This window comes from Monodon monoceros, unplaced genomic scaffold (genome assembly GCF_005190385.1).
Source record: "Monodon monoceros isolate NGI ecotype Baffin Bay Population unplaced genomic scaffold, NGI_Narwhal_1 Super_Scaffold_2, whole genome shotgun sequence".
Lineage (NCBI taxonomy): Eukaryota > Metazoa > Chordata > Mammalia > Artiodactyla > Monodontidae > Monodon > Monodon monoceros.
This window is the reverse complement of record NW_021703776.1, coordinates 43,835,527-43,856,055: the sequence shown is the minus strand read 5'-3', so window position 1 is coordinate 43,856,055 and position 20,529 is coordinate 43,835,527. Positions and strand designations below refer to the sequence as shown.

Sequence of the window (20,529 nt, the reverse complement as noted above, 5' to 3'; positions counted from 1 at the left end):
AAAAAATGGGCATAAGACCTAAATGGTCATTTCACCAAAGAAGACATACAGATGGCTAAGAAGTATGTCAAAAGATGCTCAGCATCACTAATTATTAGAGAAATGCAAATCAAAACTACAGTGAGGTATCATCTCACACCGGTCAGAATGGCCATCAAAAAATCTACGAACAGTAAAAGCTGGAGAGGGTGTGGAGAAAAGGGAACCCTCCTACACTGTTGGTGGGAATGTATATTGATACAGCCACTAGGGAGAACAGTATGGAGGTTCCTTAAAATACTAAAAATAGAACTACCATATGACCCAGCACTCCCACTACTGGGAATATACCCTGAGAAAACCATAATTCAAAAAGACACATGTACCCCAAGGTTCATTGCAGCACTGTTTACAATAGCCAGGACATGGAAGCAACCTAAATGTCCAATGATAGATGAATGGATAAAGATGTGGTACATATATACAATGGAATATTACTCAGCCATAAAAAGGAATGAAATTGGGTCATTTGCAGAGATGTGGATGGACCTAGAGTCTGTCATACAGAGTGAAGTAAGCCAGAAAGAGAAAAACAAATATAGTATTTTAAGACATATCTGTGCAATCTAGAAAAATGTTACAGATGAACCTATTTGTAGGGTAGGAATAGAGATGCAGATATAGAGAATGGACATGTGAACATGGGGGGAAGGGGAAGGTGGGACAAATTGGGAGATTAGGTTTGACATAAATACACTACCATGTGTAAAATAGATAGCTAGTGGGAACCTGCTGTATAGCACAGGGAGCTCAGCTCGGTGCTCTGTGATGACCTAGATGGATGGGATGGGGCAGGGGTGGGGGCGGAAGGGAGGTCCAAGAGGTAGGAGATATAGGTATACATATAGCTGATTCACTTCATTGTAGAGCAGAAACACAACACTGTAAAGCAATTTTACTCCAATTAAAAAAAAATAACATAGTTCTGCTTTTAAGTAAGTCATATTCTAATTTCACAGTAGCCACTTCAGAATTACTCTGGGGTAACCTACACAGTTATAACTAAAGTATTAATTTTAAGAATTTTTAGATTTATGATTAAGTGTGCCTCAAAGTTTTAATAAATCAAAATGTCACCATCAGTGAACCTGTCAGTAGCTTCTAAGCCTTTATATTTTCCATCATTATTTTGTGTAAATGTGTAAACTTCTAAAATCTGTTTTGTTATTCTAATTCTTCTGAACCCCCTCCCCAACAAAACAGAAGTTGGTTAAGGAAATTCATATATATTATCCAGTTAAAGATTCAGAAATGGGAATACAAAGTGATTGTATCAAATAGGACATGAATAAAAGATAACTCAAATTCTTAAACTTTTTTAGTTACAGATTGATACATTATTCTTTTACTAATTACCAATATTGACATTTTATTAAAGCAGCATTTTCCTTGACTTAAATATCTAAGTTTTAAGAAAGACCTCTGTCATTTAACCCTCATATATATTCCAAAATGATCTTTCTTTATGGGTTGTTCTGAAAACCTCACACACCTATCACATAATTTTGTCCAAAAAAACCCCCCAAAACCTGCACCAATGATTTATTCTTAGAATTGTTCATTCTAAAATTTAGTGCAGTGTTGTAATTAAAATCTAAATTTAGTTAAGTAAAAAAAAAAATTTAAATAATAAATAATTTTCTTAGCGTTTGACCAAGTAACTTAATATTTCTTTGGGAATATTTCTTTCCTAAATTGGAAAATTTTACTTTTTTTGTTTGTTGACAAAATTAACTAATATTCCATAATTGAATATTCTCTTTTCAGTAGCATGGTCATTGTCAGGTTGTGAAAGTGGTATAGTTTTGGTTTAGCAACTCTGCATAGATAGATAAAGTTTTTATTTTAGGTTTTGACCTTCACTTAATTTGTTGTAGAAAAACATTGATATATTTTGAGTCTTGCCTAATTTTATCTTACTTCATTTTCCCTCTGACAGTGTTTCTAAAATCTCTGAAATGACAAAGCTCAGAGTAATAGCAGTAAACAGTGAAAATAAGTTGTAAATAAACTAAGAATATATTGGTTCTTTTTTCCTAGCATTTCAATCTTGTCTATGTAATGACAAAAATACTGTAAATATATAGAATTATATTTGTTGACCTCACTTAGTTAGCAAGATATATCTTTACAGCAGAAGCAGAGTAGAAAGAGTCCACTGCAGCTGAAGCTCTGATGCCATTTAATTGACCGTGTCACCAGGAGCTCTAAACTTTTAAGTTCTTGGGGTTTCCCTGGTGGTGCAGTGGTTAAGAATCCGCCTGCCAATGCAGGGGACACGGGTTCGAGCCCTGGTCTGGGAAGATCCCACATGCTGCGGATCAACTAAGCCCATGCGCCACAACTACTGAGTCTGCGCTCTAGAGCCTGTGCTCCGCAACAAGAGAAGCCACTGCAACGCAGAGTAGCCCTCGCTCGCCGCAACTAGAGAAAGCCCGCGCTCAGCAAAGACGACCCAACGCTGCCAAAAATAAATAAATTTATTTAAAAAATAAAATAAACTATAGGTTCTTTATTGGTAAAAACTGTGCTAATGAGGTCTAGGGTCTTCTCGGGTCAAAAGTATATGATTCATATATGATTCTATGATTATAATTTCATTTATATTTTTTATTTTTACCACTCAGAACAATGCATTAGAACTAAGCAAAATTCATTAGTAGTCCTACTCAGTTGGATACCAAATTAGAAGAAATGTTCTGAGTTATCTTAATATCCTCCCTTGAGTACTAACAGAATAAACCTTTTATTATAAATTTTGGGTAAACTGCAAAATCTGTTCCTGGCTTGTAAAAAAATAATAAGAAGAAGAATGAACAAACGGAAATCCATACCTGTGAATATGAGATTTCTCTTTTTTTATTGTCAAGTCAAAGTGACTTCTTGAGCGGTTTGACTAATTCTTAAAGCAAATGTTTATTGAATGTCTGCTGTGTGCCAGACACAGTGCTAGGGATACAGTGTTAAAAGAAGCCCCTGTCCTTGAAGAGTATTACTGGGAGTGCTGACCTAAAAGTGACTGGCAGAAATTAAGACACAAGATTGGTATCTTTATTCTCTGAAGAATCAACTGTGGTGGCGATACTGCAAAATGAAATCAAAAGAAACACCAGTGCTTTCTATATGGATGGAGTATATGAACTGTCACTGACGGTGTGATGGTTGTTGCTCTTCCAGCCTTTGGATATCCCGGATGGTCGGAGAGCCCCCCTCCCTGCTCACTACCGGAGCAGCAGCACTCGCAGCATCGACACGCAGACCCCCTCTGTGCAGGAGCGCAGCAGTAGTTGCAGCAGTCACTCCCCCTGTGTTTCCCCCTTCTGTCCCCCGGAATCCCAGGACGGTAGCCCTTGCTCAACAGAAGATTTACTCTATGATCGTGATAAAGGTGAGAATGAAATCATCCATTTAGAGGGTTTGTTATAAGGCCTTGGTCATTCTACTTTCTTTGTCTTAGACCATTACATCACCTTTTTTGTTTCATTGAATGGTGGGATTGTAAAGGATTGGTTGATCTAGGTTGGTTTGTTCATTGGTTTCATGTACCCCCTTCTTTGTGACTTTCGCAAACATCTTCCATAAATGTGTCAGAGGAGCACAGCGCATGGTTATAACAGCTAATGAAAGCTATAAAATGAATGTGTACAGCTTCACATCATATAACACACAGTTTTTTCCTTGGTATTGTCCAGAGTTAAGGATGGTTATGGTAAAATTTATGTTTCTCGTGCCTGAGGTTAGATTTTGTATTCAGATTAATTTGGGAGGAAATAATTTCTAAAAAAATCTGTTGGAAGAATGAGTGTATTTTTAACCAAGGGGGATAAAGTTTAAAAAGTACCTGCAGCACATCAGGGAATATATTATGGTATGTAGATGAATTATTAACTAACACCAATAAGAGTGCAGAACCCGTGGGGTTTCTTATTGCCTGTCAAGCCCTGTCTGCCCATGTCCTCCTGTCTAAGTGTCAGGCACTTGGCTACCACTGTCCACTCTCTTCTTTCAGTTTCTAGCCCCCTCAGACTCAGACACCGAAGGTACTGAAGACTGCCCAGCTTCCACCTTCCTAGCTACTTACAAAGAAACACTGAACTTCCTTTGTAACACATTTATTGCTTTTCACCACAAGAAGATCATAGGCAACACAAATTTTAAAACATGAAAAAATTAAAGTTTATAGAATCTTACAGGATTTTTTTATGGGCCTTGTCCTGACTTGACCCCCAACCCCCTCAATTTGTTTTATTTTGAGGTATTAATACATTTAAAGTGCCCAAATATTAAGTGCTAAGCCCCCTGAATTTTTACACACGTATGCACTCATGAAACCACTACCTGGATCAAGATACAGAACATTTTTCGCCTCCCAGAAGGATCCCTAGCCCCCTTCACAGACAGTATCCTTCTCCTCTCCACTTAGAAGTAACCACTGTTGACTTCCATCATCATAGTCTAATTTTTCCCTGTTACTGGATTTCATAGAAATGGATTGATGCAGTGTGTATTCTTTTGGTCTGGCTTCTTTCAGTCATCATTACGCCTAACTCTCTGCTGAGATGTTAGACGGAAGCTACTCTGGACTTTGTCCTCTTTGTGGGTGGATCTCAACAGTTCTCCCCTTTTCATCTTTTCCTTATTGGAAGCCTTGTAAACTCTCTTCCTCCATTAAGGATGTACTGAAAGCAGTACCTTAGTTAGGCGTATCTCTCTGCTTCAAGTGGAATGTCGATATTGTAGAATGCAGACTAGGAAACTTTCATTTCACGGAGGCATCCTACGACAGCAGTCACTTCCTCGCATTTTTAGTATGGATGTTTCATAGTAAAACAAACAAGAAAACACCTTGCTTCTAGTAGGAGTATTTGTTTTGAAGGTAAATAGAAATGTTAAATAATCATAAATAATCATAAGTTATTGTAGGCTGCAGAGGTGGTATATGGTGAAACAGATCTTGCAAAACCCGTATTTTTTTATTATACCACTAGAAAAGATAAGTGCAGACCGCTTTTGCTACTTATTAGCACTTACAGTTGGGTTAAAATTAAAAATAACAGTGATAATAAGGCTAGGCAGTTAATTCAGAAGTTTTGTTTTCTTCTAAGTTTAACACTGTGGATAGTTGAGAGATGCTGAACCAAAAGGGAGATGTATTAGGAAGTTGATAGATGAATTCCATTTTGGTTAGCTGGTTGTGAGATTGTCTTCTTGGCCTCTGCGGGACTATATTCTTTTGAGGCAATCTCACAACCAGTTAGAACCACATTCTCTTTATCTATTCATCTGTCCATGGACACTTAGGTTGTTCCCATGCTTTGGCTATTGTGAATAATACTGCAATGAACATGGGAGTGCAGGTATCTCTTCGAGATAGTACAATATTCTGAATTCTGGCTGTTTCTTAGAGAAGTTAGACTTTTTCTAAGACTGCTTTTGGTTGTATATTTTTCTCTATGCCCTTTTATTCTTTTATACCAGATATCTGCCTGCATGACACAAGTGTCTTATCTTTCTTCTGTTCCTCTTGTTTGTTTAATGTAAAATGAGAACGTTGGTCCACATCATCTCTAAGGCCAACAGTTTTTCCCCTAATAGTTAAAACAAATTTTGTTCTTAGTAAAACAAGGTGATAATACTTGTTTTCATACCTCATACCATTATTGGGGTTAAATGAGATATTGGAACAGAGTGCTTAGCACAACTCTTGGTATGTAGTAAACACTCAATAAATGGTGTTGGGTGTGACTGATAGTGATTTTTTAAAAATTTCCTTAGAAACTAAGAAGACTACAGAATCATTTAAGACTGTTTTCTACAAAACTACCTCAGTTTGGGAATTAAGGCCTCATGACATAAGTTTCTTAATATATCTACACTATTATACAAGTATGTTCAGAAAACTAAAGGTACAAAGGAGAGGGAGTTGTCAGTTTTGCAATTTCTGAAACTTACATATTTAAATCATTCAAACTATAGAATAATCTCTGACTCATTACTTCAGAATGGACAGTCCAAATTTTTTTAAGATACTAATTCTAGCTTACAATTTGCATTTTTCCACAGTGAAGCTTAAATTGGTCTTTTGTTTCTTTACATTTATTTCCAGTAAAGAGAAAAAAAAGCAAGCTATAGATTTCTAATAGGTGTGCATCATTAACTCTGAAAACAGAATTGATACTGTAATTTTGTAGTCAACTAGAATTGATTTGGAGTACCTACCTATTCTGTAGTTGCTGTTGTAGACTAGCTAGTTTAGACATCTTTAGGTGCCTGGATTGGCATGCACAGGTGGGGAGAGGGATAGACATTGTGAGTATATAGCTCTAATGAGAGATGTGCTAGTTAGCTGATTGTTTTTCTAGTACTCATCTGTTATATCCTATCCTTTTCCTGACTTTATTATTTCTGCTTATTCCTAACATCTGTTTTTCTCCATGACACATATATAATTTGAGACCTATAAAAATAATTTTAGTTGATTAGCATAGTGGTCCTTTGGCTGTTTCAATTGCAATGCCAGGACAAAAACACTCTCATTATTGAGAAAAGTCCAGCCTTTAAGAGACTGTTTTCAGGTTTTAGTTTTTTGGGTTTGGTGGTTTTCTGACAGATTTTTCCAGTGACCTAAAGACTGAAGGCAGCCTGGTAATGTGTAAAGTTGCTAGGCTTACTAACCTAATAACAGCCACAGTTCCTACATTATGATCTGTGTGGAGAATTCAGGGATCCAGAATAAGAGCTCTTATTATCTTGACATCTTCAGAATATATCCTAAGAGTTAGCCTAAATTCTTCTACATTATCATGCCCAAAATGCAAGGGAGAAAAACAGTCATTTATATAATGTAAGTGGCAGTGTCAAATATTAGTTCTTTTAGCAGCTCTGCCAGCTTTCCTTAATAAGGTAGCAAGCCACAAAATCTAGACTTCAGTCTGCCACTTATAGTTGATCTTTGGCACAATTCACTTAGGCAGGTTGTTATAAAATTTTGCAGTTTTGCAAGATATTGTGGAAACGTTGATTATTCTAATCATGACGTCAACTGAACCATTCTAGTCAGGTCAACTACCAAGAGTTGTATTCCAAGAGTCCATAAATTGATTACTTGGAACTTAAACTATGTTTTCCCACAGGAACAATGTATATCATGTAGATGGAGTTTCCAGGGCACAATGCATATAAGCCTATTTAACTCATACTATGATTTAACTTATAAATATTAATATTTCTAAACTTTGGGTATTAGGACTGAGCAGCCCATAGTTGCAGAAAAGAAAAAGAAGTATTATCTTTTCAGGATCTAGGGCTGACCCCAGGCAGACTTTTAAAAGAGACTCTTTTTGATATCTTATTCCTTTCTGTATACATTTTAAACCCGATTTGCGTTCATCTTTAGGGTTCTATTTCTTAACATTGTGTGACCTTTGCCCTTACCATACTTTGACTCTCCACCTTCTAGATATCCTAATCAGCCAAGATTCTGTGGTACTTTTCTTTTTGTGGTTTATATTGTGAAAATAGATATGTTGGATATACTTCTTTTAGCTACCACACCTTGCAAATTGCTGCTTTTGAGCCTGAATCTGTTTCTCAATCAAAAGATTCTCCCCACATAATTCTAGGATGCTTATTATCCTAGAAGAACCTCTTGCTGGTAAAATTACAAAGAGTGTAGAAATCTTATTCCAACAAAGGAGTTATTCCATAGGTTAAAAAGTGAACTTTTCTAGAATTACATCCCTAAGGTCATCTTCCCTGTTTTGCTTTTTCAAGAGTACATCTAAAATTACATATACTCCCATTATCTGATGCATATAAGAAGCATCCAGTAAATGCCTTTTCCCCCTCTTTTGGAAAATGTCTACAATTTTACTAATAGCAGTTGCTGTGCTAGCTCTCTATGGATGAGTTACTATTCTTAATTCAAAATTATTAGTAAGTATACAACTCAGTTCTAGCAGTTACAGCTCAGAGTCTAAAACAAAAGCAAACCAAAATTTATTAATATGTCCGCATATATAATTTCACTTAATCTTCTATTATCTATTTACTAGACTATAAGCTCCATCAAGAGCAGGTAACTTTATTTTGCTCATTACTTTATCCTCAGCAACTGGAGTGGCGCCTAGCATTAGCATGGAGTAGTGCTTAGTCGAGACTTTTTGAGTATTCCTTCTTCATGGTATGTCCATTTTTTTAAGAATGTATTTTTATAGCTTTGTTGAAAACATTAGCGTCTTTTTCCTTAAGTGGTTAACTTATATATGTTAGGCTTTTGAATGTTCAGGAAGAGTATGATGATCCTCCCCGCTACCACCAACCAAAAAAAGATAATAAACAGTCACCGCTCTAAGATTATGCTAACTTAGTGATCATAGGCCTTTGGTGAGAAAGAAGCCATAAAGTTCAAATTTCCTGTTGAAATTAGGGGAAGGGAAGTAACTTTGCTAAAATCCACCTCATCTTCTACTCTGATCATGACTGGGGAAAAAATAGGGTATGGGCTAGAGGAAAGGGGATCTGTTGAATTTTTTTCTCCCTGTTATCTTTTATGTTCCTCTGAGAAGAAATATGGACACACTGAAGCTACTCCTTGCACTGTGTCTCCTTGTGAGACTAACAAAAGGCAGACCCAATGAAGCTGTTGCCTAAACTCTAAGACTCTACTGAGGAGAAGCATGGAATGTTAGATTGGAACTTGATCGTCTAGTCTAATGAGGACACTAGAGTTGAGATAGATCAAAACAGTGAGGCAGATAGCATGATGGTAACGAACTCTGACTCTGGTGCAGCCAGGTTGAACTCCGCTCTGCCACTTACTAATTATGTGTCCTTGGGCAAGTTACTCAACCTCTCTGTATCTGTTTTCTCACCTGTTAATTAAGGAAAATGATGGCACCTGCCTCATAGGATTGCTATGATGATTAAATTTGCCCAGGGGACTTTACCTTTGTTATCCCCTGTAATATTATCACAATCCGATGAGGAGGGACATTGTCATTATTTTAAGAATGGGGAGCCTAAGGCTTAGAGAAATGAAGTTAACTTTCCTAAATCTTTTGAAGTCCAGATGCCAACAAAGATCTTCTGCAGGAACCTCACACTACTACTTGCTGCCTTCGCAGGAGGAATAGCCATTACACAGTCATTCAGCTATGAAAGAGCCTGGTGTGTGGAGAACAGTTAAAAAAAAAAAAAATAGTGTGGCTAGAGCATAGGGGTAAATGGTAAGGAGTAGAAAGCAGTGAGAATGGAGAGGTAGGTAGAAAGGCCACTATTTCATAAGGGCCTTGTAGCCTTGCTGAAAGAAATGAAGAACCAAGCGAAGATCTTTTGTCAGCTAAAGCAGGGGTCCCCAACCCCCGGGCTGTGGACCCGTAGGGGTCTGCAGCCTGTTAGGAACCCGGTGGCACAGCCGGCAGTGAGCAGCAGGCGAGTGAACAGACAAAGCTTCATCTGCCGCTCTCCATCACTCACGTTGCCACCTGAGGCACCACACCCCTCACCACCCCACCCCCCGTCTGTGGAAAAACTGTCTTCCATGAAACCGGCCCCTGGTGCCAAAAAGATTGGGGACCGCTGAGCTAAAGGACATGACCAGCTTTAAGGATAAAGCTACAGAAGTGGAGAGAGATGCCAAGAGGGGAAGATAAGATGCTATTTTAATAGCCTAGTCCTGTCTCTCCAAACTTGAGTTATTACATACTTTTTTCAGCAATTTTTAATTTGTACCTGTAATATAAATTTATATATTTCTAAGTTATGTAAGTACATAATTCAATCCATATACCAAATATTTGCTGGTAAAGCTTAGTTTCTTATTTTTAGAGATAAAAAGTAAATATGTATAAATGTTCTTTTTTCTTCCTGCATATCAGCAGATTGTTTAGTGCACCTTAATTGGGAGACCACAGGTGTAGGGCAGAGGAATTGGAGGAAATAGACTGAAGAAGAATCAGCAGCATTTGGTGGTTGATTAGATGTACAAGGTGAGGGATTAGAAAAATGAGGATAAAGGCAAAGTTCTAACAAAGTTCTGGCTTGGGACATAAGAAAACGATTACCACTATTAATAAGGCAGTGAATGTCAGAGAAGGAACAGGCTTTAAGATGACCATTATATAAGTTTAAGATTACATTTGGTTATCTGCCGAAAAGATGTTATAATACCATTTCCCTTTAGCAAGAATTGGGGGGGAAAAAAAAGAGAGAAATACTGAGTTTTACCTGATACATAGCATTTTGTTTTGTCTTCTGTTTTGTACATAATTAAGTGTTCAGTAAATATATATAAGTGTGCATTTAAAATTATATTGAAATTTTATTAGAAGTTTTCATTTTTTCCCCCTGTAGGATACTTTAGGAGCACTTTAATATGAACAGTGTGTTTCAGTGTTTTGAAAACTGATGTCCCTAGAAATTTTTTCATTTAAAAACCTCAAGAATATAAAAAAACTAAGATCGCATCAGACATTTTGATTTTTCTGAGAACCTTAATTACATTACTTTTCAAGATATAAAATATTCTGGGTAATCTGAAATATATTTTCAGTTTAGTTTTACCATTATGATTTATAAGAGACAAGATTTTAGTCTATAAATTGGTTTGCAGACTGTCTTCAACAGAGTGATTTGCTTTCATTTTTTAACTCACGTCGGATAGTCAGATTCAGGGTGATTTGTTCGCGTTCATGTAAGATTCCGAGTGAGTAGTTAGCATATCAGCGATGCCAAGTCAGATTTGGAGACAGTAATAAGCAATGTTGTTCTGCATATCAGGATTATGTTTGCAGAAGAAGCATTGTACTTACTGTGAGTACACAAAAACAAAGGCACAACTATGATTTGTTTGCTTATTTCGTAAATTAGTATCAATTCAGTGAATATGGAATAAATGATTAAAATATAAAACACCTTCCACATATGACAAATATTTAATTAGTGGGCCTAACTTACATTTGGAATGTAATGGGCCTAACTTACATTTGGAATGTAAGTCCCATAAGTTCAAAACAGTCTTATTTGAGACAAAGTTCAAAAATATAAGTAACAAGGATTATGTTACATTTTCTCTCCTTACCCTTTGCTGAATGTTGATGTAAGGGAGATCTTAGCTATAGCTGATGTGTTGTTTTATTAAAATTTTGTAACCTTCTCATAAAAGGTTGACTTTGAAATTGTAGAGAAACGTTAGAGACTATTTGTAAAAGTCAAATGTTCTCCTTACTCTTCCACAGTTATTTTTTTTTTTTCACTGAAAATGCAGGTTTTCAATACAATCAGTAATGCCAACTGGTTCCAAAAGTTTGTTGTCAAGATACACTATACAGTTGTTTCTCCTGATTTCATTAGACCATCAAATTACACTACAGCTGATAATTTCATTTCCTGATGCAAAAAAAGTAATTTTTTAAATTGAAGCATAGTTACTGTACACTATTATATAAGTTACAGGAGTACAATACGGTGATTCACAATTATTAAACGTTATACTCCATTTATAGTCATTATAAAATATTGACTATATTCCCCCTGTTGTACAGTATATCCTTGTAGCTTATTTTATATCTAATAGTTTGTACCTCTTACTTCCCTACCTCTGTATTGCCCCTACCCACTTCCCTCTCCACTGGTAACCACTAGTTTGTTCTCTATCTGTGAATCTGCTTTTTTGTTATATTCAGTAGTTTGTTGTATTTTTTAAAATTCCACATGTAAGTGATATCCTACAGTATTTGTCTTTCTCTGTCTGACTTATTTCACTTAGCATAATGCCCTCCTAGTCCATCCATGTTGCTGCAAATAGCAAAATTTCGTTCTTTTTTATGGCTGAGTAGTATTCCATTGTGTATACATACCACATTTTCTGGAAAAGAAGTAATTTTAATACTAGAATAGCAATTCTGTTTAGATCCTATTTAGTTCATCATATTTATAATCTTATTCTAAATTGGCTAACTTTGTCACTAAGTTTAGCGTTGGTTGAACTCTATGCTCGTTTTCTCAGCCTGTTATTCTAGCTTTGAAAGATAGAATAATAATTACATTCTACTGGCTCTTGCTACACATGTAATAAATTATTCTCTACGTAGAGGAATCTATAGAATCTGTGTACTTCAGGCATTAGTTTTAAAATTTCGGAATGGTAGATCTGCATATGCTAAAGGATGCCATCATGAACTGGCAGAGTTCCTACTAGGCAGTCATAAACTGGAGAATCTGGTACTCCAAATGTTACTCGGCTTCCCCGCCAGACACAAAATCTTACCTTTATATACCTTAATAAAGTTAGTGTGCAGACCTATTAAAAATGACATTTCTGTTACTCTCTTTTACCAAGAAAGTAGAATAGGCACTTAATTTCTGAATGGTTCACCTTTGTTAATTTGTGAATTAGGAATGATGTGTTCTTTCTACTATTGTAGCAGTATTTATTGAGAGCTTATTCTGTTTCAGGTACACATTTTTCACAGCCATCATATCAGTAGTTATTCCCATTTTATAGATCAAAACACAAGGGGATCACACTTTTCCTAGGCCATGCAGTTAGGCCTAGACAGAAGTCAGATGGCTTGACTCCATACCAGTGTTTTAATGTTTTCATGATTGGTTATCAAATTTGGCTGTACTTCAAAAGCATTTGAGAGCTTTACCAAAAAAAACAGCCAGCACATGCCTGGGAATGGGCCCCAGACTAATTAAATCAGAACCTCTTGAGGGGTGAGGTTTCAACATTGGCATTTAATAGTATTGTTAAAACATCTTTGATGAGTCTAATGTGAAACCAGGGTTAAGAACCACCACCCTGTAATTATACTGCTTATTTTAGAATTAATTTTACTTAATTTGATAAAGTAATCTGATAGTAGGAGATAAAGCACGTATAAAGACTTAGGGCTAGAAAAGAACCATGGCAGAGATTTTACATACCTTCCTACATAAATGAAGCAACTTAATATATATGATTTTTTTTATACTAGAATTATTGGCCATACAACTTAATATACCAGAAGTAATGGAGGCCATTTATAAGGAGAAATTCAGAAAACTCTAAAACTATAAAAGTACACATAGTTTAATGAATCTTGTTTCTATATGGAATTTCAGACTTCAGTAATATCTCTAACTTTTCCAAGCTTTAGTTCATTATGATGTGTTTTAAAATGTTTGTCAGACTACTTATATTTTAATCGTAAATATGGTACGCATGCATAATTATAATCTTTTATAATAAAATAGTCAATAAAATGTTTCCATACTCTTAATTTTGAGATCTGGGTGATTCTGTTATAAATATAGATGAAACTATTATGAATGCAGACAGATATGTAAATAATTATATTCATCACATCTAATTTCATTGGTTATGAGGTTATAAGAACATAAAGTAACATTTAACTTAATCTCAATTACATGTCTAGTTATTATCCTATTGTGGGATAAGAGAATGAGAAAATGTATCATGCTTGTGAACAGAAGGGATTAAATTAAGATTACCATGAGACTTCGTCCTGAATCTCCTGAGCAAGCATGCTTACCTCACATTTATAATGTTCTCTTAATGAAATGTGGTTATTAAACTCAACACAGAGTTCTAAATGCAGGAGTTAGACAACCAAGCTTGGAATGGGTAGAATAGTTTGCTCATGGGAGTTGTTTTTAAAGCATGCCATTTGTAAAGCAAAAAAAAATATTTTGGTACACTGTTCCTTTTTTCTATGTTAGAACCTTTTGTAAAAATCACAGAATTTCAGAGTTAGGAATGGAAATTCCTTTAGTTATATAGAAACTTAGAGAGGCAGCTGTGTTGAAGGTTATACAACTATATACAGCTAGTGACAGAACTAAAACCCCAGAAAGTTGTCTCCATTCCCTGTTCCTCTTTGCACTCTATCAGATTGCATGTTTACCTGAGGAGAAAACCCCAGATTTAAGAAATCTATTTACAGCTCCAAATTTCTTTCTTTCAAGCTTTGTCTTTCCAGACCACCAAACATTAAATGTAATATATATATATATATATATATACATACACACACACACACACACACGTATATATATGTATATATATATTCTCAACAAACAGTTTTTATTGAAAAGTCAAGGCAGTATAATAGCACTGAATACTATCTTTCTGGGATAGCAATATATTGTGTTTGTTTGTTTAAACATTTGTCACCCTCCTCCCCGCCCCCAGTAAAAGAATGTTTAAGTGGGTAAAACTCTGTAAAAATATAAGCCTCGGAAATTAGAAAAATTTCAAGGAGAAAAACCATTTAATATTTAATTCATTGTAGATTGTTTATAGGAAGACAGCTAGTTTTGCTGATTATCCAACTCACATCTAGCTTTCAATTCTGGGAAGGTCCCTTGAAACCATCAGTAATGTTATGAGAGAAATCATGTGGTAGGTCTGATGATGTAATAAGAAATAGAACACAGGAGACTGTAAGAGTGGCCAAGATGACTTTTCTTACATGATAATAGGGTGGATTCTTAACTACTGACATGGTCACACCCCTGCTGATGGCAGAAAAGGCTAGTTAAAAGCATCGAGCCCATGGTTTTAGGCCCATCCTGTGTGCAGCAGGGCTGTGTTGTTACCACCAGTCCTCTCCATGGAGGCACTACACACCATAGCTACTTTTTCATGTATATCCTTGGCATGGCTGGTCGTTGCTTGGATAATAAAGCAAGGTCAACCTGTATTTTTGGTATTATACCGAGTTCAAGACCTCATTCCCACCAGTTTTTGATTGAAGAGCAGTCGTTTTGGTTTAGCCTAGCTCAAATAGCAGCAAAGTCGGACTCTAGTCAGGTTAATGATGTTTTGCATCTACCGAAGAGAAAAAATAATATTCCTTCTCCTCCCTCCCATTTGTTTAAGCAATATAGGATAAATGTTGAGTCTAAGAAAATCCTCAAGTCTTAAGAAACCCAACGTAACTCTAAGACTTAATTCCTTCCCAGAGACTATGCATAATCTCTATGGACGTGTGTAACAGTAGTGATGGAGAAACTATGAGGTTTTCTAGGTTTCCCAATAATGTGGCCTTGTTATTTTGCAGGCAATGATTTCCCAGCCAGAGATATAGCCGTATTCAAATATAAGCAGACATCTGCATGCCCAACACTTACATAGATGCTCTTTGAATCATTCACCAAGTACACTCTAAGTGTGCCTCAAGGGTCTACTTTCTAAGCGTGTATTATACTTCATTAATGATGATTAAAAAAACCCTCCCTGTTACTCAGATTCTGAATGTTGGACCATGTACTGTATCCTAAACTGAAGCAACTTATCAAAATTGTGACACCTGAAATTTATGGTACTAATGCCATCTTTCAAAATACATACGAAAATACTACATCTCAATAGGTATGTGCTTAGTATTTTAGCATGGGGGATTGGTTTGCATTAAGTCAGAATTTGTTTAAATAGGACTATTGTATTTATAAAGGTATGTTACTGACTTTACAACTTGGCATCTTAAAAAGATAATGACATATTTTGGTGGATATGAATTTCCAAAATCCTTTGCCAGGTAGGAAAGGGAGAAACTGCATATAGGTTTTATGGCTTTTCATGAATAGGCCATTTCTTTTTGGTCAAAAATACGAAGAAAACATGTTAGATACAGATGCTTTTAGATTCCTCATGCTTCCAGCAGCGAAAATACAAATAGTGCTCAAAAAATTCTTTTATATAGACATTTTAAAGGCAAAATTCTGAACATTACCTTTTTCATTGTGGGCCAAGGGAAAGTATATTGTGTTATAAGCCTATTTTTCCCTGCATACATGTTATTCACAGTGTTTAGTAAAACTAACGTTTCTGCTAAGAACTTTTGTAATGAAGATTATTCCACATATTAAAATTTTCAATTAAATTGGTTGAACAGTGAGAAAATATAGAGAATGCTGTATTTAATCTCTTAAAATTCTGCATGGCTATACATATTACCCATTTACCTTTTTGAAATACATAATGATGTATTTATTTTCAGGATTACAGCTCTGCTTTACTCAAAATGCAGGTGTCTGGACCAAAATATCTGCGTTTTATGTTCTGTGGTATATGGCAGATTACTATTGCATTGAAGCTTTTATTCATAAGATATGTACTACACAAGGATGTTACAAACAGCTTTGCAATAAAGGAAGCTCTGTGGTGGAAGCCAAGGGGCAGTAGTGGATAAACTGTGCAAAAGGCTGCTTGTTTGGAAATCAAATTTAATTTAAAAGAGCTTTCAATCACTAGTTAATATAACTGCTTTAAATTTACAGACAGTGGGAGTAGCTCACCGTTACCCAAGTATGCTTCATCTCCCAAACCAAACAACAGCTACATGTTCAAACGGGAGCCCCCAGAGGGATGTGAGCGAGTGAAGGTCTTTGAGGAAATGGCGTAAGTAATGTCTTTTCTGTCAGCTGGGATCTGCAAAGCTGTAAAGCTTTTTACTGAGACCAGTTGATTACAGATGAATCAACTACTCCATCCAGCTGATAATGTGTTTCAAAAGCAAATTATGAAAAGAGAGTTGAATAGGCAAAAGAGATCTTATTGAAGGAGAATTAGAGCCTGTGTGCTGGAAATATGCTAATACAAAGAAACTTGGAAATTCATCCTTACTACCTAAAAGATTTATTTTTAATCATTAAGAATATTCCTTTCAAAAGTTCTATTAATTTAGATGGATAAAAAGAAAAAGACATTTAGCAGCGAAGTGAATATCCATGTGTGGCTACCCTTAACGATAGTGATACCACAAGCCAGAGGGAACTCACTAACTCGTCTCCTTCCCTGTAGACACATCTAGCATGTGTATTCATTGAATTTAGACTTTCTGTTCACAGATTTTTTTTTTCTTTTTGAAAGTTCGGTACATATAAAATAGGAATTAAAGGGAAAAGAGGTTCATGCTGTAAATACCTGGCAGAATAACTCAAAAAAAGAGCGTGTGGCTCTTGGACTCACTCATCCCTTTGTCCCAGTGCAGGTGCCCTAGTGGAGGCTGCTGTACTCTTGTAACCTAGAAGGGACAGAGATGGGTCCTGCAGGAGTTGATGGCTTAGTTCCCGGGGAAGGGGAGGAGAGGAAGGGCTTGTGGACGCTGTTCTGTTGGGCTGACTCATCAAGAAACTACTGAAACTATTTTTCCTGATCTGTGTTAGTAGAAGTATGTATAGAGATACAGAAAAAGGAGGAAATGCTTAAAACCAAATATATGATTGGGTAATCCCTCTCCCAATGTACTTAACAGAAAAGGTCATTTTAACATCGCATAATCCATGTTTCTAAATGAATGAAAGCAAACTAATCTCTGAAAAATTCTGTGTGCCCAGAGTCCTTTTGAAAATCCTTCTGTTTTAAATGTCACCTCAGTGCTGTGTACATCAGTAGTATGCCAGCTGACTTGTGCTATGGAAGATGTTTACCCCTCTGTGTACACTTAATTCATTCCCTGCCATCCACATTTTAGCTGTTTTAGAGAACTCCAATTAATTCAGAAAGTGCCTAACTTTTTAGTGATTGTAAACCTAATTTTGTTTTATGGTTTTAGGTCTCGCCAGCCTATCGCAGCCCCTCTCTTTTCATGTCCTGACAAAAACAAGGTTAATTTCATCCCAACCGGATCAGCTTTCTGTCCTGTAAAACTTCTAGGCCCTCTACTACCTGCCTCTGACCTGATGCTCAAGAACTCTCCTAACTCTGGCCAGAGCTCAGCTCTGGCCACCCTGACCGTGGAGCAGCTGTCCTCCCGGGTTTCCTTTACGTCTCTTTCTGATGACACCAGCGTGACGGGCTCCACAGAGGCCTCTGTCCAACAGCCATCCCAGCAGCCGCAGCAGCTCCTGCAGGAACTGCAGGGTGAGGAGCACATCTCCGCTCAGAACTACGTGATCATCTAAAGCAGAGGGGGAGCTGGCCTCTACCCTGTGTTCCCTGGATTAGGAACTAGATCTCAGACATCTATCTGCATGGAGTGACAAACTTCCTGACACCACCACCAACAGAATACTTATCAGCATCATAAAGTATCTCTTAACACTGATCTTGGCAGGGACGGAACTCCTATTCAGCAGTTTTTGTGGAAAGCAGTAATGCTTGCAAAAATGTGTGTATCATTCAGCATTTTAAGTGGAGACTATGCATTTCATAGTATGTTTGACAGATTAGTACTGTGTCCTGTGTTCTGTTCCAAACTCTTCAGTATAAATAAGCTCTATATCAGAAAGTTGCCTGTCTAAATAGAAAATGTCTTGCTGTGTTTTGTCCTATGGAAAAATACTGTACTTCAGAATTATGTTTACAATTGATCCAGGTGTTTGTTTCTAACTTCTGTAATACATACAATGCAAAAAAATAAATAAATAAATGGCCACAACAGTTGCACAGTGCCCACCCTATGGCCTAGCTTCAGGTACTTCAGTTGAAGTCTAAACTCAGGTAACTTGGAATGTATATCATATTGGGATATTAACTATTTCACAGCTAAAAAGCTAAAGAGGGAACATCACTCTTTTGCCTTTTCTTATTTTATGCATTTCCCTTTCCTCATTACATTCCACGTTCTTAGAATAAGAAGTGCATTCAACCCTAGGAGAACAGAAATCCTGGACATGGGTGAACATGAGGAGAACCAGCAAATCTGTGGTGTCTGACATCACTTTTGTCATGTGGTTACACGTAAAACAACTGTTGCATTCACTGTTTCAACATGTGTAACTGTGGCTTTTTTTTTTTTTTTTTTTTTCTTTACAAGTTCAGGTGTTGCTCGGTTAATGACTGATACAATGTTGCAAATAAAATGTCCAGTACTAGGCTGTACAAAAACATTCCACCTTGTGTGTGTGGAATTTAATGACAAGAATGTCTAGGTCTAATTTCAGGATCGGTGCAGTTTCACAGGGGAATGGCTGAGATTTTTTGTTTATATTGGCTATCAGGGTCATGAAATGCTACTGTTCTATCAAAAGGCATATTAATGTTTAGTTTCTCTTTTGGAAATTGTTTAATTTGCAGGTTAAGAAATGACACACTTTTGGTTATTGTTTTCCTCAAGCAGTTCAGGTGCATGAGTTGCATTCACACAGAGAGAGCATATGTGAGTCTCAGAATTCAACATAAGTAAGCAGGTTATGTGGTGACTTACAAATGCAGTAGTTTGAAGCTGTCTCTACTCAAGCCTCTCATAATAATACCATGAACAGTTCTGTTCACATTTTGGATGCACGAAGTAGAGCATAAACCCAAGTAAAGAGCCCTGAACTTGCAGACTCAACCTAACTTCTCTAAGTGTGAAGAGAGCCCTAGATATTCCTGATTGGTCAGTGGAAGAGCCCAACTTCAGACATTGTTTTCTGCAGCACAAAGAGAGTATTCAAAAGCAAAGGGAAGTTTCTTTATTTTTATTCCATTGCTTTCAGTTCAGTAAAACTGTTTCATCTGCACCTGAAGTGTATGGCACAGTTTTCTTAAGAATTAGGGGAACAAGGTGCTTACAGTTACAGGAACGTTTCAGTTCCTTTCAGTCATTCCTGGGTTTTTCTTTGTTTTATTTTCTAAGGAGGTTGAAGAAGGAAGAGTTGATAAAGAAGAAAGCAACACCATTGATTTTCTTTTTTTTTTTTTAAACAAATGATATATATATGTGTGTATATGTTTGTCTGTGTATGTGTTCTGTGTATTATTTTGTCATGATCCCAATTATCTTCTTTCCACCAAAGTTTGCAGTAATATTCTCTCCTGAAGGTGCATTCTGGCTCCTTTAAATTAGTCAGTGTTATATTGTAGGAGACTGTCATGGGAAAGGACTCAGTTTACTTTCGCCATTTTCACAGGGGAACCTTTTAAAACAATCTATTCAGCAGAAGAAACCTTTAACCCTAATAATCTCAGGCCTTGATGAAAATACTATATTTTGTAGATTATGGTTAAAGGGAGAAAATATTAGTTCTGTAAGATAAATATGAGCTCCATTAACTTCTGATATCTGGTTTAGCATTACATAATGTGTTGATCTTATGCTCTGCTTTTGTCCAAATAAGATGCAATAGTATCAATATTAGTTTCTGAACGATGGACTGAATATGCTTTTTTTGGTAATGAAATCTGACGTACGATATTTATAGTGACATGTGCTTTTATTTTCTCATGAGAAAACTAAATATTAATTGTGTTGTACATTTGTTCTTAGCATATATTAAAGTTTTGAACCAAATGTGTTAAAGCTTATGCTTTGCCATGTAAATTTCCCAGAAGTTGTTGAGCTCAAATGTATCCTACATCCAGCTGTAGAAATTTGTCAGAAATTGTTTAAATTTTGTATATAGTTGTACTGTTTAATTCTAGCCACTGCGCTGAACAGTATTCGAGTTACCATACAATATGGCTTTACACAAGGAAATGTGTGGCTTTTGTTTTGTATTTTTTCAGTATAGAAGTTCCTGTGTCTTCTTATTTAAATAAAGTTATTAGTAAAACTG

General features: G+C 36.3%; 1 protein-coding gene across 1 annotated transcript in view; it reads left to right on the top strand.

The window, feature by feature from the left end:
* The window catches only part of GLCCI1 (glucocorticoid induced 1), a 108,984-nt gene extending 88,455 nt beyond the window's left edge, over positions 1 to 20,529 (top strand). Inside the window, exons 6-8 of the mRNA XM_029233050.1 lie at positions 3,217 to 3,427; positions 16,327 to 16,447; positions 17,604 to 20,529. Coding sequence (XP_029088883.1) covers positions 3,217 to 3,427; positions 16,327 to 16,447; positions 17,604 to 17,952 — 681 coding nt within the window. The 3' untranslated portion in view covers positions 17,953 to 20,529. The remainder of the gene's footprint in view (positions 1 to 3,216; positions 3,428 to 16,326; positions 16,448 to 17,603) is intronic.